The 18,085-nt window shown below is 45.6% G+C and overlaps 1 protein-coding gene across 5 annotated transcripts in view; it reads right to left on the reverse strand.

Moving 5' to 3' along the window:
• ppp1r32 (protein phosphatase 1, regulatory subunit 32) overlaps window positions 1–18,085 on the reverse strand; it is a 282,513-nt gene that overhangs the window by 180,396 nt on the left and 84,032 nt on the right. For all 5 annotated transcript variants that reach the window (XM_038807694.1, XM_038807697.1, XM_038807698.1 and 2 more), the window contains exon 7: window positions 14,009–14,072. In XM_038807694.1, the coding sequence (XP_038663622.1) occupies window positions 14,009–14,072 (64 nt within the window). The remainder of the gene's footprint in view (window positions 1–14,008; window positions 14,073–18,085) is intronic.

An 18,085-nucleotide genomic window follows, 5' to 3' on the forward strand; every position in this document is an offset into this window, starting at 1 on the left:
GGGACATAGCACTGCCGCCTCACCCTGGCCACCTGAGGATGTTGTGCAGTTTCTTCTGGCACTGCTGGCCGGTCCAGACTATGTTGCCCATGGCACTGACCGCCTCTGCCATCTGTCCCAGGCACGACAAACGGCCAGAGTACAGAGTCAAGCGCCTCTCCTGCATTGTGTCCAGGAGGATCTCCAGCTCAGCACCGGGTGCTGCTCACCTTGCTGCCACCTTCTTGGCTGGGATGTGGGGAGTGCAGTATATGTAAATGTGGCAGCAGCTTCTCAGCCTCCTGAGTGTCAATCATGGAACTTTTGAAGCTGGCACCGATTCTCATTAGAATCAATTGTGCTCCACATGGCGCAGAATCGGTCCAGGTGTGGTGCCGGTTTTGCTGCGGTGAAAGTCCACAAATTTTGCATCGGCGTCAACACTATGGGAGAATCCCGCCCTATGTGTTTCTGGTGAATGAGGCAGATCGGGGAGCCAATTTAGGTGGGTTGCCATTTAGGGTAGCCAGGGATAGGTTTAGGTAGTTGGGGGTTTAGGTGACAGAGGAATGGTCGACGATGCACAAATGGAACCTATCGAAGCTGGTGGAGGAGGTAAAGGAGCACTTTAGGAGTTGAGATATGTTATACCTACACTGGCAGTGAGGGTCCAGGTGGTAAAAATGAACATTCTCCCAAGGTTTCTATTCCTAGTCTAGACCCTCCCGATCTTCAATCCGAAGGCCTTTTTCCGGAAACTTGATGCAGCGATTTCGGAGTTTATATGGGTGGGGAGGTTACTATGGTGAAGAGGGCCCGCTACAGGGGCAGAGGTAGAACGGGGAGTGGCGTTACCGAATCTGCACTATTACTGGGCAGTGAATGTGGAGAAGGTGAGGCGGTGGTGGGAAGGAGAAGGGTCAGAATGGGTCAGAATGGAAGAGGGGTCTTGTAGGGGGTCCAGTCTGAGGGGCACAGTAATGGCGGTGCTACCACTGACACTGAGGAGGTATACAGAGAGCTCAGTTGTACAGTCCATGATAAGGGTGTGGAACCAGTTGGGGAGACACTTTAGGATGCAGAAGATGTTGGTGTTAACACCACTGTGTGAGAACCACGGGTTTAAGCCGGGGAATCAGATAGCATCTATAGGAGGTGGAGAGAGGTGGGACTGCTGAGGGAGAGGGATCTATATGCTGGAGGAGAGGTTTGTAAGTCTAGAAGAGTTGTGGGAGAGGGTTGAGCTTCAGAAGGGAAATGAATTCAGGTATATGCCAGTGAGAGACTTTGAACATAGAACATAGAACGATACAGCGCAGTACAGGCCCTTCGGCCCTCGATGTTGCACCGACATGGAAAAAAAAAAACTAAAGGCCATCTAACCTACACTATGCCCTTATCATCCATATGCTTATCCAATAAATTTTTAAATGCCCTCAATGTTGGCGAGTTCACTACTGTTGCAGGTAGGGCATTCCACGGCCTCACCACTCTTTGCGTAAAAAACCCACCTCTGACCTCTGTCCTATATCTATTACCCCTCAATTTAAGGCTATGTCCCCTCGTGCTAGCCACCTCCATCCGCGGGAGAAGGCTCTCGCTGTCCACCCTATCTAACCCTCTGATCATTTTGTATGCCTCTATTAAGTCACCTCTTAACCTTCTTCTCTCTAACGAAAACAACCTCAAGTCCATTAGCCTTTCCTCATAAGATTTTCCCTCCATACCAGGCAACATCCTGGTAAATCTCCTCTGCACCCGTTCCAAAGCTTCCACGTCCTTCCTATAATGAGGCGACCAGAACTGTACGCAATACTCCAAATGCGGCCGTACCAGAGTTTGGTACAGCTGCATCATGACCTCATGGCTCCGGAACTCAATCCCTCTACCAATAAAGGCCAACACACCATAGGCCTTCTTCACAACCCTATCAACCTGGGTGGCAACTTTCAGGGATCTATGTACATGGACACCGAGATCCCTCTGCTCATCCACACTACCAAGAATTTTACCATTAGCCAAATATTCCGCATTCCTGTTATTCTTTCCAAAGTGAATCACCTCACACTTCTCCACATTAAACTCCATTTGCCACCTCGCAGCCCAGCTCTGCAGCTTATCTATGTCCCTCTGTAACCTGCAACATCCTTCCGCACTGTCTACAACTCCACCGACTTTAGTGTCGTCTGCAAATTTACTCACCCATCCTTCTGCGCCCTCCTCTAGGTCATTTATAAAAATGACAAACAGCAACGGCCCCAGAACAGATCCTTGTGGTACGCCACTCGTAACTGAACTCCATTCTGAACATTTCCCATCAACTACCACTCTCTGTCTTCTTTCAACTAGCCAATTTCTGATCCACATCTCTAAATCACCCTCAATCCCCAGCCTCCGTATTTTCTGCAATAGCCGACCGTGGGGAACCTTATCAAACGCTTTACTGAAATCCATATACACCACATCAACTGCTCTACCCTCGTCTACCTGTTCAGTCACCTTCTCAAAGAACTCGATAAGGTTTGTGAGGCATGACCTACCCTTCACAAAACCATGCTGACTATCCCTAATCATATTATTCCTATCTAGATGATTATAAATCGTATCTTTTATAATCCTCTCCAAGACTTTACCCACCACAGACGTTAGGCTCACCGGCCTATAGTTACCGGGGTTATCTCTACTCCCCTTCTTGAACAAAGGGACCACATTTGCTATCCTCCAGTCCTCTGGCACTATTCCTGTAGCCAATGATGACCTAAAAATCAAAGCCAAAGGCTCAGCAATCTCTTCCCTGGCTTCCCAGAGAATCCTAGGATAAATCCCATCCGGCCCCGGGGACTTATCTATTTTCACCTTGTCCAGAATTGCCAACACTTCTTCCCTACGCACCTCAATGCCATCTATTCTAATAGCCTGGGTCTCAGCATTCTCCTCCACAATATTATCTTTTTCTTGAGTGAATACTGACGAAAAGTATTCATTTAGTATCTCGCTTATCTCCTCAGCCTCCACACACAACTTCCCACCACTGTCCTTGACTGGCCCTACTCTTACCCTAGTCATTCTTTTATTCCTGACATACCTATAGAAAGCTTTTGGGTTTTCCTTGATCCTACCTGCCAAAGACTTCTCATGTCCCCTCCTTGCTCGTCTCAGCTCTCTCTTTAGATCCTTCCTCGCTTCCTTGTAACTATCAAGCGCCCCAACTGAAACTTCACGCCTCATCTTCACATAGGCCTCCTTCTTCCTCTTAACAAGAGATTCCACTTCTTTGGTAAACCACGGTTCCCTCGCTCGACCCCTTCCTCCCTGCCTGACTGGTACGTACTTATCAAGAACATGCAATAGCTGTTCCTTGAACAAGCTCCACATATCCAGTGTGCCCAACCCTTGCAGCCTACTTCTCCAACCAACACATCCTAAGTCATGTCTAATGGCATCATAATTGCCCTTCCCCCAGCTATAACTCTTGCTCTGCGGGGTATACTTATCCCTTTCCATCACTAACGTAAAGGTCACCGAATTGTGGTCACTGTCTCCAAAGTGTTCACCTACCTCCAGATCTAACACCTGGCCTGGTTCATTACCCAAAACCAAATCCAAAGTGGCCTCACCTCTTGTTGGCCTGTCAACATATTGTGTCAGAAAACCCTCCTGCACACATTGTACAAAGAACGACCCATCTAATGTACTCGAACTATATCTTTTCCAGTCAATATTTGGAAAGTTAAAGTCTCCCATAACAACTACCCTGTTACTTTCGCTCTTTTCCAGAATCATCTTCGCCATCCTTTCCTCTACATCCCTAGAACTATTAGGTGGCCTATAGAAAACTCCCAACAGGGTGACCTCTCCTTTCCTGTTTCTAACCTCAGCCCATACTACCTCGGAAGAAGAGTCCCCATCTTGCATCCTTTCTACCACCGTAATACTGTCCTTGACTAGCAGCGCCACACCTCCCCCTCTTTTGCCCCCTTCTCTGACCTTACTAAAGCACCTAAACCCCGGAACCTGCAACAACCATTCCTGTCCCTGCTCTATCCATGTCTCTGAAATGGCCACAACATCGAAGTCCCAGGTACCAACCCATGCTGCCAGTTCCCCTACCTTATTTCGTATACTCCTGGCATTGAAATAGACACACTTCAAACCACAGACCTGAACACTGCCGCCCTCCTGCGAAGTCAAAACTGTGCTCCTGACCTCTCTACTCTCAATCTCCCGTACCCCAAAACTACAATCCAGGTTCCCATGCCCCTGCTGAATTAGTTTAAACCCCCCCAAAGAGTACTAACAAATCTCCCCCCCAGGATATTGGTGCCCCTCAGGTTCAGATGTAGACCATCCTGTCTATAGAGGTCCCACCTTCCCCAGAAAGAGCCCCAGTTATCCAGAAATCTGAATCCCTCCCGCCTGCACCATCCCTGTAGCCACGTGTTTAATTGCTCTCTCTCCCTATTCCTCATCTCACTATCACGTGGCACGGGCAACAACCCAGAGATAACAACTCTGTTTGTTCTCGCTCTGAGCTTCCATCCTAGCTCCCTAAAGGCCTGCCTGACATCCTTGTCCCCTTTCCTACCTATGTCGTTAGTGCCAATGTGGACTACGACTTGGGGCTGCTCCCCCTCCCCCTTAAGGACCCGGAAAACACGATCCGAGACATCACTTACCCTTGCACCTGGGAGGCAACATACCAAACGTGAGTCTCTCTCGCTCCCACAAAATCTCCTATCTGTGCCCCTGACTATTGAGTCCCCAATTACTAATGTTCTACTCCTTTCCCCCCTTCCCTTCTGAGCAACAGGGACAGACTCCGTGCCAGAGGCCCGTACCCCATGGCTTACCCCTGGTAAGTCGTCCCCCCCACAAGTATCCAAAACGGTATACTTGTTACTCAGGGGAACGACCGCAGGGGGTCCCTGCACTGACTGCTTCTTCCCAGTCCCTCTTACAGTTACCCATCTATCTCCAGTCTTTGGTGTAACTACTTCCCTGAAGCTCCTATCTATGACCCCCTCTGCCTCCCGAATGATCCGAAGTTCATCCAGCTCAAGCTCCAGGTCCCTAACACGGTTTTTGAGGAGCTGGAGTTGGGTGCACTTCCCACAGATGAAATCAGCAGGGACACTGACGGCGTCCCTCACCTCAAACATTCTGCAGGAGGAGCATTGTACTGCCTTCCCTGACATCCCCTCTAGATTAAAAAAAAAACAAGAAAAAGAAAAAGAAAGGAAGAGCTTACCTGATATTACCTCAAACCCTGATCCCGCTGAAAGGTAAGCAAATTTAAAGGCACTCACTCACCTTCACGACAGGCCCCTGCTCCCGCTTCCCAACCACCGTGGGGTGGGGGGGTTGGTTAGAGGAGGAGGTAGGGTGGGAAACACTCACAAAGTGTTTCGGGTTTAACTGTCACTTGCCAACAGCCCCTCCACAAACCACCTTCAACTTAGGCTAACCGCACTGCACGTATGCAAATTTCCCCAGAACAGCTGATCAGTAGCTCTGCTCTGCTGCCCTCTGCTGGTTGCTTGCCTTTACTCAAACTCCTTGGGTCTTCTTCGCAGGTTCACCTTCAACTTAGGCTGACCGCACTGCACGTATGCAAATTTCCCCAGAACAGCTGATCAGTAGCTCTGCTCTGCTGCCCTCTGCTGGTTGCTTGCCTTTACTCAAACTCCTTGGGTCTTCTTCGCAGGTTCACCTTCAACTTAGGCTGACCGCACTGCACGTATGCAAATTTCCCCAGAACAGCTGATCAGTAGCTCTGCTCTGCTGCCCTCTGCTGGTTGCTTGCCTTTACTCAAACTCCTTGGGTCTTCTTCGCAGGTTCACCTTCAACTTAGGCTGACCGCACTGCACGTATGCAAATTTCCCCAGAACAGCTGATCAGTAGCTCTGCTCTGCTGCCCTCTGCTGGTTGCTTGCCTTTACTCAAACTCCTTGGGTCTTCTTCGCAGGTTCACCTTCAACTTAGGCTGACCGCACTGCACGTATGCAAATTTCCCCAGAACAGCTGATCAGTAGCTCTGCTCTGCTGCCCTCTGCTGGTTGCTTGCCTTTACTCAAACTCCTTGGGTCTTCTTCGCAGGGTATGGAGAGGGTTTCCCAAGCTACCGAAATCTACCTTATTGGAGCGGATGCTACTCCCGGACGATGAAGGAGAAGGTAGAATTGGGTGCATATACTGGTGGCTGGGGGAGCTGGGGAGCAGGAAGGAACACAGGAGATGAGGATTAATGAGAAATAGGAGGAGGAGTTACGGTGGAAGATAGGAAGAAGAATGTGGAGTTAGGCGATGCATAGAGTGAACTTGGCCTCTTTGTTTGCGAGAATGAGTTTGATACAGTTTAAGGTGGTACATAGGGTGCACATGACTTGGGTGAGGATGAGTGGGTTCTTTCAGGGTGTGGCAGATGAGTGTGAGAAGTGTGAGCGAGGGCCAGCAAATCACGCGCATATGTTCTGGGGCTGTGAGATGTTGGAGAGATACTGGGAGGCGGTGTTTGGGACGCTATCAAAGATTGTGGAGGTCGGGCCAGACCCTATGGTGGCGTTTGTGGGATATCGGAATGTCTGAGCTGATGGAGGGGAGGAAGGCCGATGTTGAGGCTTTCGCCTCTCTTGTTGCCCGGCGAAGGATTTTGCAGCAATGGCGGTCGATAACACCGCCAGGGGTGGCGGCCTGGTTTGGGGACTTGTACGACTTACTCTGGCTGGAGAAAATTAAGTTCAAACTGAGGGGATCAGCGGAGGGCTTTGAAACACAGTGGGGACTGTACAAGACCATGTTTGAGGAATTGTTTGTCGCAGGGAGGGGAGGGGGTTGTGGTAGTCACCACTAAGTAGTATTACATGTATTATGGTAAGGCCCGTATAGTAGAGGTACATGGGTAAATCCCTGCCTGCCGGCTCATCCCAGTAGGCGGCGTATAAATGTGTGTGCTCGCCAGTACTGCAGCCATTCTGGTTCCAGCTACAGGAGGTACAACATCTTTGCTCAATAAAGCCTCGATTATTCCACTACTCTCGTCTTTGTGGTAATTGATAGTGCATCAAGGGGTGAAAAGAAGGAAAACTTGTACAAAACTGAACCATGAGATGTGGAGAATGTTCTCTGATTTATTTATGTTTTTGTACTTTTGAATATGTTTGGAATAAATACATTTTTTAAAAACTTTGTGCACTTCTGGTCACCACATTACAGAAAGGATGTAATTACGCTGGAGAGGGGACGGAGGAGATTTATGAGTATATTGCCGGGACTGGAAATATGCAGCTCTGATGAACAATTGGACAGGCTTGGGTTGTTCTAATTGGAACAGAGTAGTCTGGGGGAAGAGTTGATTGAGATGTACAAAATTGTGAGGAACCTGGATAGAGTGGCTGGACCTATTTACTTTAGTAGAGAGGTCAGAGACCAAACAGCAAAGATTGAAAGTGATTGGTAGAAATATTAGAGGGGGATGAGGAAATATAATTTTCACCCAGAGTATTGTAGGGTTCTGGGACTCACTGCCTGAAAGAGTAGTACAGGCAGAAACCCGCAACGCATTGGAAATGTACACCGCAAGTACCGGAACTTGGAGGGCTACAAACCAAATGCTGAAAAGTGGGATTAGATTGGTTGGCCAGCGCAGACACGATGGGCCAAGTGTGCTATAAACTGCCTACGATTATAAGTTGGGACAAAAGTCCTTTCTCACTGGAACTATCTTGTGAAGAATGATTTTTGAGCTGGCAAGGGAAAAGCAGTGAAGTTTCTATTCTATCCATCGCCCTCCTTAAGTAAGTGAGCAGCTGTGGATGTTAAGCTTCAGAGCCTGCCTCTGCCTCCCAGTAGACAATTGACACTCCCTGGCCTGGCTAATACATTAAGGCGGGCCAGCAACTAGAGGTCAGGTTGCTCCCTAATAAGTAGGAGCGCTGGCCACCCATCCAACACCTAAACTAGGGTGCTCATGACCAATTACATTGCCCCAACCTCCATCTGGATTGAGGTCAATTCAATCAGCCATGACCAGGGACTCAACCTGGGATAAGCGTCATCTAAGTAACTCAGCCTTTCAATGCCTTAACAATTTAAGCTTCTGGAGGAATCAGAAGAAACTCTATTCAACCTGAATCTGCAAATGGGAATTGAATTATGCATGTATTCAGATCCAATTTATTACTATAAATAGAGTGGCCAAATATAATTTCATACTTGGATCACAAGCTGTCGGAATATAAACATATTTTACATTGACCTTCAGTAACACATTTGGAAATTGAATATTCATCTCTGAAAACTTTACTATTGAAATGGCATACAGCCTCTATCTACTGTGAAGTTTGGCTAAGTGATTGATTTTCTAGCGTAAGTACAATATTTGCATATATTTCAAAGTGGACTAGAGAAATTAAATGAAATTTCGAATTATTACATTTCATAACAGCTCTTTGCCTTGTTTGCATATTATAACATGACCTCTGACACATTTTGTGGAAAAAACTGCTGCAGTCAGAAATGTAGTAACATCATAAAGATTTATTTCATTCAGTCAGTTATTTGATTACATTTGCTAAGACAAAGAAAATCCCGTATGCCAATAATGATCACTCGACCACTCAGTTTATCGTTGAGCTTTCAGATAACAGCATTGTGCAGCAGTGAACGGGTGCCAAATTTATTTTGTTACTTACCCACAACCAACGCTTGGCCTCAACACCATTGCAAACTACCACATAATTTCCAGTTTCCCTTTACTCTTCAACATTACTGAATGTATTGATGCCTCCTAAATCCATGCCCATCTTTCCCAGAATCCCACCATTCAGGTTTCCCCCACCTGAGACAGTACTGGAAAGGTTCCAGCAAAGTCACAAATGACATCCTACCCGACGGTGAGAAAGGTAAATTCACTCCTTCCTGTAGTCTTTAACATGATTAACCATGCGGCCCTCCTTCAACATCACTCATTGTCATCCAGTCGGGTCAGACTACTCTCATCTGGTTCCATTCTTACTGATCTAATAATCCAGAGCATCGCATGCAATGGTTCCTCTTCCTCGTCCTGCATTGTTAACTCTGGTATCTCCCTTCACCGTCTCCTATTTCTTAGCTACATGCTACATCTCAGTGACAACACCCCAAAAATACTGCAACAGGTTTCACAAGTAGGCTGATGACACCTATCTTTTACTTCACCAACATCTCGTTCAACTCCTAATAATGTGGAGATGCCGGCGTTGGACTGGGGTGAGCACAGTAAGAAGTCTTACAACACCAGGTTAAAGTCCAACAGGTTTGTTTCAAACACAAGCTTTCGGAGCACTGCTCCTTCCTCGGGTGAGCACAACATAATAATAATAATAATAATCTATTTGTCACAAGTAGGCTCACATTAATATTGCAATGAAGTTACTGTGAAAAGCCCCGAGTCGCCACATTCCACCGCCTGTTCGGGTACACAAAGGGAGAATTCAGAATGTCCAAATTAACTAACAGCCTGTCTTTTGGGACTTGTGGGAGGAAACCGGAGCACCCGAAGGAAACCCTCGCAGACACAGGGAGAACATGCAAACTCCGCACAGAATGTGACCCGAGCCGGGAATCAAACCTGGGATCCTGTGAAGGAACAATGCTCACCACTGTGTTACCGTGCCACCCTCTAGGATGGATTGGACAGGCTGGGCTTCTTTCCACTCTCATTTAGAAGAGTGAGGGTGAATTGATTGACTTATATTTAATCCTGAATGGTCTTGGCAAGATGGACAAGGAAAGGATGTTTCCACTTGTGGGTAAGTCCAGAACTCAGGGGTGCTGTTTTAAAATTTAGGGTCAACCTGTTAGGACAGAGACGAGGAGAATTTTTTCTCTAGGGGCTTGTGCAACTTTGGAACTCACTGCCTCACAGGGCAGTGGAGGCGGGGATTATTGAATATCTTTAAGGCAGAGTTGATAGTTTCTTAATTTTAATAATCTTTTTAATTAATAATCTTTATTATGACAAATAGGCTTACATTAACACTGCATTGAATTTACTGTGAAAATCCCCCCGCCACACTCCGGCGTCTGTTCGGATACACTCAGGGAGAATTCAGAATGTCCAAATTATCAAACAGCACGTCTTTCAGGACTTGTGGGTGGAAACCGAATCACCCGGAGGAAACCCACGCAGACACGGGGAGAACATGCAGACCCCGCACGGACAGTGACCCAAGCTGGGAATCGAACCTGGGACCCTGGCTCTGTGAAGCAACAGTGCTAACCACTGTGCTAGTTTGGCAAGGGAGTCTTCAGGAGTAGATGGGAATGTGGAATTCAAAACACAAACAGATTGCTATGATCTTATTGAATGGCAGAGCAGGCTCAAGGATCTAAATGGCATACTTTAGCTCCTATTTCATATGTTCATATGTATGCATGTCCATGTGTTGCTAAAATATCAGACTGTTTATCCAACACTAGTACTCGATGAGCAAAAATTTTCTCAAATTAAATATTGGAAAGACCAACGCCATTGTCTTTCATTCCTCTACAAATTATATTTCCTAGCTATCAATTCCATCCATCGTCACCCTGGTAACTGACTATCTGAGACCAAAGCAGACTGTTCATAACCTTGGTGCCATATTTGACCACCAGATAAGTTTCCAACCACATGGATTGGATTGGATTGGATTTGTTTATTGTACCAAGGTACAGTGAAAAGTATTTTTCTACGAGCAGTTCAACAGATCATTAAGTACATGGAAAGAAAAGGGAATAAAAGAAAATAAAATATAGGGCAACACAAGGTATTCAATGTAACTACATACCGGCATCGGATGAAGCATACAGGGGTGTAGTGTTAAAGAGGTCAGTCCATAAGAGGGTCATTTAGGAGTCTGGTGACAGTGGGGAAGAAGCTGTTTCTGAGTCTGTTCATGCGTGTTCTCAGACTTCTGTATCTCCTGCCCGATGGAAGAAGTTGGGAGAGTGAGTAAGCGGGGTGGGAGGGGTCTTTGATTATGCTGCCCACTTTTCCCAGGCAGCGGGAGGTGTAGATGGAGTCAATGAATGGGAGGCAGGTTTGTGTGATGGACTGGGCAGTGTTCACGACTCTCTGAAGTTTCTTGCGGTCTTGGGCCGAGCAGTTGTCATACCAGACTCTGATGCAGCCAGATCGGATGCTTTCTATGGCGCATCTGTAAAAGTTGGTAAGAGTTAATGTGGACATGCCGAATTTCCTTAGTTTCCTGAGGAAGTATAGGCGCTGTTGTTCTTTCTTGGTTGTAGCGTCGACGTGGGTGGACCAGGACAGACTTTTGGAGATGTGCACCCCTAGGAATTTGAAACTGCTAACCATCTCCACCTCGGCCCCATTGATGCTGATAGGGGTGTGTACAGTACTTTGCTTCCTGAAGTCAATGACCAGCTCACTATAGTTGTATCGTCAGCAAATTTGTAGATGGAGTTGGAACTAAATTTTGCCACGCAGTCATTTGTGTACAGGGGCTAAGTATGCAGCCTTGCGGGGGCCCGGTGTTGAGGACTATTGTGGAGGAGGTGTTGTTCATTCTTACTGATTGTGGTCTGTTGGTCAGAAAATCGAGGGTCCAGTTGCAGAGTGAGGAGCCAAGTCCTAGGTTTCGGAGCTTTGATATGAGCTTGGCTGGGATTATGGTATTGAAGGCGGAGCTGTAGTCAATAAATAGGAGTCTGATGTAGGAGTCCTTGTTGTCGAGATGCTCTAGGGATGAGTGTAGGGCCAGGGAAATGGTGTCTGCTGTGGACCGGTTGCGGAGGTATGCAAATTGCAGTGGATCAAGGTGTTCTGGGAGTATGGAGGTGATGCGCTTCATGAGCAACCTCTCAAAGCAGTTCATTATGACTGAAGTCAGGGCCACCGGACGGTAGTCATTGAGGCACGTTGCCTGGTTCTTCTTTGGCACTGGTACGATGGTGGTCTTCTTGAAGCAGGAGGGGACCTTGGAGTGGAGTAGGGGCAGGTTAAAGATGTTCGCAAAACACCTCTGGCAGCTGGTCTGCGCAGGCTCTGAGTGCACGACCAGGGATCCCGTCCAGGCCCGTCGCCTTCCGAGGGTTCACTTTCAGGAAGGCCGATCTGATTTCGGAAGCTGTGATGGATGTCCTCAGCTTCGGTACTTCTACCCACGTAACATTTCCTAACTTTCCCCAACTTATCTGCTGCTGAACCTCTGTTACCTCCAGAATTGGTCATTTCAAAACACTCATGGCTGATTTCCGCCGTAAACTTGAGGTCATCCAAAACTCTCCTGTCGATGTCCTAATTTACATCAAATCTGGGAGGTCAACCATCATTCCTGTGTCCGTTGACCTACATTGGTTCCCATTTTGAAAATTTTGATCCTTGTATTCAAATCTCACCATGTGAGCCCATTCACTATTTCTGCAATCTTCTCTAGCCCCACAACCCTCCAAAATATCTACGCTTCTCTAATCCTGGCTTCTTGAGAATCCCCGATTTGAAATGCTCCTTCATTGATTGCCATGCTTTCAGCTGCCGAGGGCCTTAGCTATGCAATTTGCTCCTTAAAACTCTCCTATCTCTCTATCCACCTTAAGATGCTTCTTCAAACTCATCGACCCTAAAATCGGCGTATGTGGTTCGGTGCCAAATTTAACTCCATAATGCTCCTGTGAAGTGATTTGGGGTATTTAATTACATGAAAGATGCAATATAAATGCAAGTTGTTGGTGGTTTCAACTTTGGTCCAGGTCTGAGTGCTAGAGGTTTGAGATATTGGAAGGGAAATTTGATGGGAAATCTGCATGTTTTTATTTATAATCATAGATCCTCAAAGCACAGAAGGAGACTATTTGAGCCTTAGTGTCAGTGCTGACTCTTGGAAAGAGATATTCAATTAATTCCATTCCTATGTTCTTCTTCCATAGCCAACATGATTTTTTTCCTTTTCAAGTACATATCCAATTCACTTTGGAACATTACTATCGAATCTGCTTCCACTGCCAATTCAGATGTATACATACAAATACCATTGGTCAAGGACTAATAACCCAAAGATTATTAATTGGTTTGGAAAAGTATGATTGATCTGTATAACAAATCTTGAAGTATCCAATTAAGATGCCCGCTATCTGTATCTTCTATGAACTAACATCTACTTCCTTCCATGTGCTGTGAGTCAGATAGTGTGAAACAGACTAACAGTTACTCTTTAGGCCTGGTACTTTACATTCCAGACCACCTGAATGTCCACATATTCACCTGTGCACTCTGAAAGGTGGAAAATATCACATATTAAAAGTATTAAAAGGAATCAACTTTTGTAGAAATAATCATACAGAACAGAAAGGGACACAATAAAAAACAATGAGGTGGAAATTGGGATGTTTTGTGGTACATTACCACCAGCACTGCCCAGCCTGGGCAGCAGCAACTGCTGAAAGTTCCTGGGCAAACCAGGCCTGGTAATTGCATTGCTTACTCCAAACCAGTCTTTAAAGGAGGTTAAAATAGTCACTATGACCCCAAATATGCAAACAGGGGCTTCCCAAAGGAAAAACCAGGAACACCTGGGAAATGACAGGTACTGGTTCAAATGGGTCTTGTATACCCTAAAATGGAACTCCAGCTGTTTTAAGTGACTGCCCCTGATGTGTGCAATGCTCTTTACTGATATGACGGTGAGTACAGATTGGATATGGGACATTACACCCATGACCAGTTCTATTTCCCTCTGTCCTGAAATGGGTGTCATGAGGATCAATTAATGCTTTACTTGCCTTACCTAATACCTAGCACAATTTTTTTTTAAAACAGTCCAAATTCTTTAAAGTTTCTTTTGAAGCAGCTTTTTACTGATTAACTGAAATTAATTAAATGTAAAATCTAGCAGGTGGTCCAGGATATTGGCCAGGCAACAAAATTGACAATTACATCCAAAGGCCCACTGAGTCCATGTTTTCTCTCTGCAGCACACTCGTTTTTGCATCCGCCACAAGGACAAATGGTAAATCTCCATGTTTTAAAAGTACTTTAAGATAACAAACCTGGCAAATCCAGTGGTTTCAGTTTATACTTAGTATTGTATTCTGTGGACATGTAGCTTGGTCCCTGGAACAACATAAAGTGGAAAATGTCATCACATTTCAGATACCTAAGGTATTTCAACATTTTAATGAGTGAATGCAGGGTAAGTACTAAGCTTTACGGAGCAGAAAGGTTTCAGGTTAAGTCTCTGCTCCATGCTATTGGCAGATTTCAGCTGGGGTTAATAGGGTCAAAAATAATTCATCCAGTCAAGGGATGCAGGCTTCACTGGCTGGGCCAGCAACTATTGCCCATCCCGAATTGCCCTTGAGAAGGTATGGTGAGCTGCCCTCTTGAACCACAGCAGTGCATGTGGTGTAGGTAAACCCACAGTGCTGTTAGAGAGGGAGTTCCAGAATTTTGACCCAGTGACAGTGAAGCAACAGTGATATATTTCCTAGTCAGGACAATGAATGGCTTGGAGGCAAAGTTCCAGGTAGTGTTCCCATGTGTTTTTCCCCTTTTCCAAACAGTCGTAGGTTTGGAAGGTGCTGTCTAAGGTAAGTTCCTGTAGTGCATCTTGTAGATGGTACACACTGATGCTATTATGCTTCAGTGGTGGAGGGAGTGAATGTTTGTGGGAGGCATAGCAATCAAGCAAGCTGCTTTGTCCTGGATAGTGTCAATCTTCTTCAGTATTGGTGGAGCAGCACTCATTCAGGCAAGTGAAGAGTATTCCATCGCTGGTTTTCGGATGACACAAAGATTAGTGGAATTGCGGATAGCGATGAGGACTGTCAGAGGATACAGCAGGATATAGATCGATTGGCGATTTGGGGAGAGAGATGGCAGATGGAGTTTAATCCGGACAAATGTGAGGTAATGCATTTTGGAAGATCTAATATGGGTGGGAAATAAACAGTAAATGACTCAACCCGTAAGAGTATTGACAGGAATGTTGGAGGTTGAGGGGCAACCTGTTGGAAATATACAAAATTATGAGGGACAAGGAAAAAGTGGATAGTTAGAAGCTTTTTGCCAGAGTGGAAGAGTCAATTACTAGGGGACATATGTTAAAGATGCAAGGGGCAAAGTTTAGCGGAGATGTGCGAGGGAGGTTTTTTTTACACAGAGGATAGGACGTGCCTGGAACCCGCTGCTGGAGGAGGTTTTGGAAACAGGTACGATAGTCACTTTTAAGAGGCATGAATACATGAATAGGGTGGGAATAGAGGGATATGTACCATGGAATTGTAGAAGGTTTTCGGTTACATGGGCAGCATGGTCGGTGCAGGCTTGGAGGGCTGAAGAGCCCGTTCCTGTGCTGTCCTTTCTTTGTTCTTTTTCTCACTCCTGACTTATGCCTTGTGGGCAGACTTTGCGAAGTCAGGAGGTGAGTTATTCTCTGCAGGATTCCTGGCCTTTGACTTGCTCTTGTAGCCACAGAATTTACATGGCTAGTTCAGTTAAGTTTCTGATTAATGGTAACCCCCAGGATGTTGATAATAGGCGATTCAACAATGGTAATGCCATTGAATGTCAAGGGCAATGGGTAGATTCTTTCTTGTTACAGATGGTCATTGCCCAGCTTTTGTGGAGCGCAAATGTAATTTGCCAACTGTCAGCACAAGCCCAGATATTGGCCAGGTTTTGCTGCATTTGCATGTGGACTGCTTCAGTATCTGAGAACTCACAAATGGTGCTGAACATTGTGTAGTCATCTGTGAACATCCCTACATCTGACCTTATGATGGAAGGAAGGTTATTGTGAAGCAGCTGAAGATGGTTGGGCCTCAGACACTACATTGATGATGTCCTGGAGCTGAGATATTTGACCTCCAACAACCACAATCATCTTCCTTTTTGCTAAATATGATTCCAAACAACAGAGAGATTTCTCCCCGATTCCCAATGACTCCAGATTTTCTTTTTTTAAATTCACTTACAGGATGTGGGCATCGCTGGTTAGACCAACATTTATTGCCCATCCCTAGTTACCCGTCAGAAGGTGGTGGTGAATTGCCTTCTAGAACCGCTGCAGTACCTGAAGTGTAGGTACATCCATAGTGCTGTTAGGGAGGGGGTTCCAGGATTTTGACCCAACGACAGGGAAGGAAGGACGATATATCTCCAAGTTGGGGTGGTGAGTGATTTGGAGGGGAACCGCCAGGTGATGAGGTTCCCATGTATCTGCTGCTCTTATCCTTCTAGATGCAGTGGTCGTGGGTTTGGAATGTGCTGCCTAAGGAACCTTAGTAGATGTACCATCTGGTAGCTGGTACACATGGCTGCTACTATGCATCAGTGGTGGAAGGATTGCATGTTTTATGCCACATTCAGTCAAATGCAGCCTTGATGTCAAGGGTAGTCATTCTCACCTCATCTCTGGAGTTCAGCTTTTTTGTCCATGTTTGAACTAAGGTTGCAATGAGGTCAGGAGCTGAGTGGACATGGCTGAACCAAAACTGAATGTCAGTGACTAGGTTATTGCTAAACAAGTGCTGTTTGATAGCACTGTTGATGACCCCTTCTATCATTTTACTGTCGATCAAAAGTAGAATGATATGGCATAATTGGTCGTGTTGTATTTGTCCTATTTTTTGTGTACAGGAGATACCTGCCCAATTTTCAACATTGCTGAGCAAATGCCAGTGTTGTAACTGTACTGGAACAGCTTGACAAGGGACATGGCAATTTCTGGAACACAAGTCTATTATTGGAGTATTGTCAGGGCCCATAGGTTTTGCAGGATCCATAAAAAATTAAATAAAGGCAACTACCAGCCTGTGAAGACAGGAGACTAAAGTGAACTGGAAATTAGGCTAAAGGGTCAGACAGCGGAGATGCAGTGGCAGACTTTAAGGATATATTTCATTACCTTCAGCAAAGATAGAAAGAAGGTCACTGGGAAGAAGCTGCACCATCTGTGGCTAACTAAGGAAATCAAAGACAAAATGAAATTGAAAGAAAAAGCGTACCATTCTGCGAAGATTAGATTTGGATCAGAAGATTGGAGAGAATTTAAAAACAGCAAATAATGACTAAACAAAATGAGGGATAAATTAGAGTAAGATAGCTTTATGGAAATACAAAAACAAATGTTACAGTTACTGCAAATCTATAAAGAGCAACTAAAGTGAGCATTGGACCTCCAGAGAGTGAGTCTGGGAACTAGTAATGGAAAATAAGGAAATGCTAGAATCGGTGAACGAATATTTTGGGCATGATGAATGGGACTTGAGTTAAAGTCTGCTAAACGGCAAGTTTAGCGTTGTGTTTCTTGGCGCCTGCAGCCGAGCCATATGGTTCATTTAAATATTCAGATCTGGATCTCGCCCAGCAAGAGTGAGATCCAGATTGCGCCGGGGGCAGAGCGAGTCAGGTGATTGACAATCGGCCTAGCGTGGAGCCCGATTTTGGGCTTGCGTGCAGTTCACCCGTTGCACCCGGATTCACACCAGGCACAACAGGATGACCGAATCGGGCCCTTTGTGTGTTCCTTCACCATTGAAGATATAATAACATCACAGAAATACTTGTAAATCAAGAAACAAAAGTGATGGCAGAATTTTAAACAATTACAATCACCAGGAATAGGGAACTGAGTATATTACTGAAATAACTGTCAAAAGGTCCCATGGCCAGTTCGCCTGCATCCTAAGATCTTTTGAAAAAATAGCTGCACATATAACAGATGCACTGGTTATAATTTTCCAAAATGGCCCATATTCTGGAAAGGTCCCATCAGATTGGAAAGTTGAAAATATAACTCCTCTATTCAAGGAAGCAGAGAGACAGAAAGCAGGAAACTACAGGCCAGTTAGCCTAACATCTGTCAAAGGTAAAATGCTATAATCTATTATTAAGGACATCATAGCAGGAGGCTTAGAAAATATTAATGCAATCATGCTGAGCTAACGTGGTTTGGTAAAGGGAACTCATGTCTGCCTCATGTATTAGAGTTCTTTGAGGGAGTAGAAAGCAACATGGATAAAGGGAAACTTGTAGATATGGTGTACTTGGATTTCCAAACGTCTTTAGATAAGGGGCTGGATTCTCCGCTGTCAGGATGCTCCATTTTGCCAGCTCCCGACAGC

This window comes from Scyliorhinus canicula, chromosome 9 (assembly GCF_902713615.1).
Source record: "Scyliorhinus canicula chromosome 9, sScyCan1.1, whole genome shotgun sequence".
In the NCBI taxonomy this organism is placed as follows: Eukaryota; Metazoa; Chordata; class Chondrichthyes; order Carcharhiniformes; family Scyliorhinidae; genus Scyliorhinus; species Scyliorhinus canicula.